At 46.6% G+C, this 6,737-nt stretch overlaps 1 protein-coding gene across 1 annotated transcript in view; it reads right to left on the bottom strand.

Moving 5' to 3' along the window:
* TRAPPC9 (trafficking protein particle complex 9) overlaps nt 1-6,737 on the bottom strand; it is a 403,698-nt gene that overhangs the window by 272,931 nt on the left and 124,030 nt on the right. The window contains exon 16 of the mRNA XM_006879266.1: nt 2,582-2,706. Coding sequence (XP_006879328.1) covers nt 2,582-2,706 — 125 coding nt within the window. The remainder of the gene's footprint in view (nt 1-2,581; nt 2,707-6,737) is intronic.

The raw sequence follows: 6,737 nt of genomic DNA, 5'->3' as shown, positions 1-6,737 counted from the left end.
ACATCTGCAACTTACACACAACCACAGATGAGATCCCACCTCCCTCCCCCACATCTGCAATTCACACACAACGACAGATGTGAGAAGGGACTTGGACAAACCATGGTCCTCAGACACTGCAGCTGAGGATGTAAAACAGTACCATCACCTCAGAGACAGTGTGAAATAAAAGCTGGACATAAATATGTCCTCCAACCCAGCAATTTCCTCTCAGTGTTTATACCATCTATAAACGCAGTCGAAATCATCACAGGGTACACTAAGTGAGCAAATGTTAAGGGCTCCTCCAAGACAATGAATAAGGAAGCAGGAAGAATTAAAGCTTTAACATTGTAGTGTTAGAGAAGAAGACTGAATACACCATCCACTGCCAAAGACAAACAAGTCAGTGGTGGAAGCGGAGAGGCCAGAAAGCTCCCCAGAAACGGGGAGGACCAGGCTTTTCTCTCGCACTCTGGCCCTGCTGGCAGAAAGGACCAATCCCTGAAAAAGAGCATCACGCCGGCCAAAGAAAGGTCTGTGGACAAAAGGAGGGTGCCCCAGCGAGATGGACCGACCCGCGCTGGCAGCAGTGGACTCCTGCACAGCCACGGCTGGGACGCTGCTTCAGGACCAGTGGGTCTCCCTCTGCTCTGGGGGGGGGGGTCACTACAGGTAGGAGAGTAGGAGCAGAGTAGATAGCACGTAACAACAACCAGGATAGATGACAAACATGACCACACAGTCCTCTGTACACACATGTCCACGGCACCATTCCACAGCAGAAATATCCAGAGTAGAGCCGTCAGCTGCTGGAGGGTAAGGAAACACGGCATGTCCACAGTGACTACTGCTCGGCCGTCAGAGAAAGGGGCTGCTGACAGGTGCGGCACAGGTGGAGCCCAACCCTGCGCTGAGAGAGAGAGCGTGTCCTGTAGGACTCCACTTATACACAGTGTCCAGACAAGGGGATTGGACACCAATACCTAGTAGACTAGTAGTTGTCTGAGGTCAAGGGGGAAGAGGGACAATAACAAATGGGCATTAGGATCTTCCAAGGGTGATGGAAACAGTCGAAAGTTGGATTGTGGGAATCTCTGCACAATTCCGCAAACTCAACAAAAATCACTGCATTGAATACTTAGGTGAATTTTAAAACATGCAAATTCTATTTCAAGGATCCCTTTGTGGTGTAGTACGTGTTTGCTCCTGAAAGGTTGGAAGTTCAAATCCATCAGCTACTCAGAGGCAATAGGGTTCCATGACTCTCTGTATCAGATCTTCCCAATTCCCAGGAGGGCATTTTCAGTCACTCTATTTGCCCTGGACCACCATCAAAGGGCTGATGGCTGGGCCACCTCGTGATAATGGCAGAACTGCTCCCAGACCAGGCGCCAGCTGGGCAGCAGAGCAGCTCTGTATGTGACAAACGGCCATGTTCCCAGCATCCCCACCCGAGGGCGACTGCGGTCAGCACAAAGCCAGATCCCTCGCAGCGCGCCCAGGAGCTCCTGTGTCACTGGAGAGAAGTGTCACCTGGCGACCCTCCGCAGACAGGGGTGCTGGCTCACCTGAAGAGCAGGGCCACCCCCTCATGCAGGGCTGAGGAGCCTGCATTTCACGGAGAGGCAGGAGCCTGCGCACTCAGGGCGAGGTCCTTCCCGGCCTCCTGTCCACCACCGTGAGCGCCGACACAGCGTCTCCGGTGCATGGTCACAGCTCGGCTGTACCTGACTCCCCTCAGGAGGGACTACGTCTCACGTGTGTCCTCCAACACAGCACTAGGCTTCACCAGCGCCCCTCGGCGGTGGCTGGCCCCCAGCCACACCACACCACCTCTTCCCGACTGGTCCCTGAAGTGAGAAGATGCTCTTCCAAAGGCGAGTTCCTCACATCTTCAATCTTCAACCTGACCTCTGTCACCCAAGGTAAGCTCACATCCTCCTGCCATGCCCTCACTGCACGTGGCTTCTGTGACCACCTCCACCCCTCATTTGCTTTAGTCAGATCACCCCAATCCCCTCAAAGTCAAGGTGCCATTGGCCCACCACCACCTTGACCACATCCTTCAGGTGACTCCAATCAGTCAGCACCTCTCTCAAAACTTGGCATGAATAGTGCCCTTGCAGGCTGGCCCTGAATGTGTGCTTGTGGTGAAGCTGGTTTGGGTGGCTCTGCTGCCTGCACACCCACCCAGTCAAGTGTTACCTGTCAGCGGACAAACCCAAGTCCATGGCCTTCAAGTCAGTTCAAACTCCCCAGAAGAAAGATGTAACCATCTGCTTCCGTTATGGCCTTGGAGACCCTGAAGGCTGTTCTGGTCAGTCCCCGCCCTGCAGCCATGGGCTCCACATTACCACTGCCCTCCGGGATTCAGCCTATGCTAAGTTCCAACATTTCAAAGCATCACCAGATCAGAATACCTCCAGCTCCACTGTAACGGCCTCCCAAAACACTCCACAGATTGACAAATACTGAGAAGCTTTCCACAAACGAAATCATGGCGTCTGCAAAAACAAAACTCATGAGGCGGCCTCAGAAAAGCTTGTTCCGAAACAGGCGCAGCGGCTCCTGGCCTCCAGTGGCCCCTCCGTGGACTCACCTTCACGTGGCTGAAGTCGCCCGTCTTGCTGCTCTCAGGAGGGTTGGCGGGTTTGCTGTCCACTCGGGGCCGGACAACCTGCCTGAAAGGACTGGAGAGCGGGAAGCCACTGACGCTGATCCCATCTGACAAAGAGGAAGTGAAATATAAAGTTAGCTCGCTGCGTTAAACTGAGGGTGTGTTTCTGTTCTGTTCTGAAATACAGTAACTGAAACCACACCCCTGGTTTCTGTCTTTACTTGGTTTTACTGGTTTATATACAATCATTTACACACATTGTGCTCATTCGTGTACACTTTTTTACACTCTCATTCAATAACTACACAGTTATAGAAAACCGGTTTTATGTAATTAGTCACTGTCCTCTTCCTCGTCTCCTACCCCCTTCTCCCTTTTGCACAGTTACATCCTGTTCCTATTACCACTGTCACCTCCTCAAGTCCTCCCGCTGGTCCTCCCTTGTCCTGATCTTGTACAGTGCTCAGTGACTGGACATTGCAAGACTATGCAAAGAGACAAAAGCATATTTTCAGCAAATGGTGCTGGGACAAATGGGCATCCAAACAAACAGAAATCTAGACATACACATTACACCTCTCAAAAAATGAACTTATTCATTTCTGTTAAGGGTGATGGGGGGGGGGAATCTTAAGGATAAGACTAAAGGGCAGGATTTTCCCAAAACCAAAACTCTGAAAGCAGGAAGGGCAATGAAAGCTGGACGCAGGAAGCATTAACAGAGGGACACCCGGAAGGCAGCAGGACGAGTGTGCTTACATAGAGGGGAGTGTAACCACGGCCACAGAGCAAAATGTGCACGAATCTTTCAGTGGGATACTATTGAGCTCAATAAACTCATCCAAACTGTGACAAATTTTAAAAACTAATAATAAAGTCAATGATCGGGCATGACAAATTTAATTAATGTCACTCACCTGTACACATGAAAACTGTTGAAATGGCAAAAAATTTGCTACTTATATATTATCACAATTTGTTTAAAAAGGAAATTTTTAAAGGATCAAAGACTTAGATATAAAATGAAAAACTGTAAGTGTGGTGTTAGCCTAAAGTTGGCTTTCCTGGTCATTATGTTAGCCCCCTCTGGTCTCAAGCTACCTTAACTGCCGACATGAGGTTTTGCACATCATGAAGAGCTGTAGGACTAGGATAAGCAAAAAAGGGTTTCCCACACTGAGCTGCAAGACTTGAGGGAGACTGGAGCAAGACCTTGGTGAGAGCAAGAACCTGATGGAAAGACCCTGGTGATGGTGGAGAGACTATGGCATTGCTGTAGAGAAACTGTAGCAGAGAGTAACCAGAGGAGCTCTGAGATAAAGCTCACCATTAAAGGTTCTGCTGTTCTTGTCGGATGACTGAAGGAGAAGCTGATTTTTAATAACTCTGGGGCAAAGCTTACCGACAGAGGAATAACAGAGGAAACCAGAAGCTTCTTGAATTTGTGTTTCTGAACCAGGGCTTTTACTAACTAAGGAATTGTGTTTTGCTGTTAATCTGGCTGCTGGGTTAAATCTTGACTTGTACTGTGAGATACTCTGACTCTCCCACTCCCCAGCCTCTATCCCTAATAAACCCCACTCTGGTACCACAGCAATGAGTAAAGCCTCCGAGTCAACAACAAATATCGAATCCATATGACTGACTGGTAGAAACAGACGCAAAAGTATGGCGGGTGGCATTTCTGAGGGAGCTGTTGTCCTTCTGTTGTTGTGGACGTTACTGATGAGGACAGTTCTCCTACATGAAGCATGCAAAAGTCAGACTTGGCTACACGCATGTCTTTTCTGCTCGATTCACAGTAAGACTTCTAGAAGATAACAGTGGGGAAAGTCTAGGTGACCTTGGGTTTGACAAAGACTTTTTAGATATAACACCAAAGGTGCAACCATTAAAAGGGAGACTTGGTAAGATGGACATCATTAAAATTAAAACCTTCTGCTCCATGAAAGACACTGTTAAGAAAATGAAAAGACAAGCTATTGGCTGGGACAAAGTATTTACAAAACACATTTCCCACAAAAAACCTAAAGTATACAGACAATTTTCAAAATACAACATTAACAAAAATTTAAAAATCTAAAATAAAAAGGGGGCCAAAGAGCTGAAGAGATCCCTCACCAAAACAGTATATGGGCAGCAAACAAGTACATTTCAAAATGCTATCGCTGACATGGCAATTTGTTACGAGGTGTTATCGAGTGGGTCCTACTCAGACTGCAACTTTCAAACATGGGCAAACTATCAAAAAGGCATCTTAGATGCAGCTTGCTAAGTGAAAGCTGGTCTATACGATTCCAACTGTATGACATTCTGGAAAAGACAAACCACAGAAACAGTGACATGATCTCTGGTCACCAGGGATGGAGACAGGTGACCAGGCAGCATACAAGGCATGTTTAGGGCTATGAAACTACTCTGTAACACAACAGAAAATGGACAGGAGAGGGCACTCGTCAAAATTCAAAACACAAAGAATGAAGTCTAATGTAAACTACAGACTTTTTTTACGTTAATAATAATGTCTCAACACTGGTTCAACAAACGCATGACTCCAATTAAAGCTGCTGATATTGGGGAAGCTATGGGGGGCAGCTGGGGGAGGTATTTAAGGAGCTGTGGTACTTTCTGTTAAATTTTTCACAAACCAAATAGCCTATTAATTTTCAAAAGGAAGTTAAGTGCCAGAAGTCAAGCTGTAGTGCTCTCACAAGCCAAAGAGGAGACCATGTGAACATGAGAAAAAGGAGAGTAATCACAACTGGCTGGAACTCATCGTACACTTTAAATCTACCTGTTCACAATAATAAAAAACAAGCACATTTTAAACCTTAATTCCTTATCCAAAAACTGGTAAACAAAATAACAGAAGCAAGCATTTAACCTTCATTACCTAGATGAACTGCAACAATGGGTAAGAAGATAGACAATACATACAATGTCTCTTTATAAAAGGATCAAACAAATAAACTGACAAGACGTGATACAGGGAGAGTAATACCATTTTGCCATCTCTGTTTCCAAAAGAGAGTCCTCAGGAAAGCAGTAGGCTAGAAATCAAACAACGTATTGACTGGGAAAAGGTGCTGCCTCGGACTTCTTCCAGGTAGTCAGGAGAAAGCGTGCCACCATACAGTAGAGTGTGCCTATAACCCAAGCCACGCAACTCCCCACGCCCAACAGATGGACAAAAGTTGGACAATGAATAAGGAAGACTGAAGAAGAACTAGCATCTTGGTGTTGAAGAATATGGAATATATAATGTCAAAAGAACAAGTCTCTTGGAAGGACTTTGGAAATTCTCTTCCCTGTGACAACCATCTCTGCCATCTGTTCCTATTGTTCAGACTGTTGAGTCAGAACCGACGCTTTGCTGGCCTCCAGTGGGTTTTCAGAGGCGGCAAATCACACAGGAGGAAAGTGCTTGTCTTTCTCGTGTAGAGCAGCTGGTGGATTCAAACCATGTTATCTTTCGGTTGGTAGGGCAATTCCTTACCACTGAGCTACCATCTCACTACTCCAAATTCTCCACTCAAGAGCCTCTCTTCCCTGCCTTCTCTAGCTTCCCTAGGAAGCTGTCCTTCATCGAGGTGCCAAGTCCTTCTTGTCTAGACCTGGTGCTGACAACCTGGAGACTAACAGAGCCCTCAGGCAGGTCTATGGTCAGGGTCAAGGAAAGGCCTGGGCTTGAATCTTGGTCCTTCCACTATGTGGTTGTCAAAGTGCTTAATCCCTTTGAGCTTTCAACTCTCCATCTTAAACAGGGTTAAAAAGGACACATAAATCCTGGCTATCTAAGAGACTGTATGAGGGAATGCACACTCAGCTTTGATCACAACGTACAGGGTCTGACAATGAGATACAGCAAGCATGCAACAAAACTGCTACTCCCACGACTTGTCGCATACATTTAATGTGCCACACACAACAATCATCATTATTCGGTAAACAAATGAAGCTGGAGATAGAATGATTGAATTTTGTACAATCAATGACTTATTCATTGCAAATACATTTTATAAGAAACATAAACGCAGATTATACACATGGACTTCACCTGATGGTATGCATAGGCATCAGATCGATTACATCTGTGGAAAGAACCGCTGGAGAAGCTCAATACAGCTGTGAAAACTAG

The sequence above is a fragment of the Elephantulus edwardii genome, unplaced genomic scaffold (assembly GCF_000299155.1).
Source record: "Elephantulus edwardii isolate Elephantulus edwardi_28Jun2011 unplaced genomic scaffold, EleEdw1.0 scaffold00003, whole genome shotgun sequence".
Classification (NCBI taxonomy): domain Eukaryota; kingdom Metazoa; phylum Chordata; class Mammalia; order Macroscelidea; family Macroscelididae; genus Elephantulus; species Elephantulus edwardii.
Note: the sequence above shows the minus strand (reverse complement) of the source record. Positions and strands in the feature narration are given on the sequence as shown.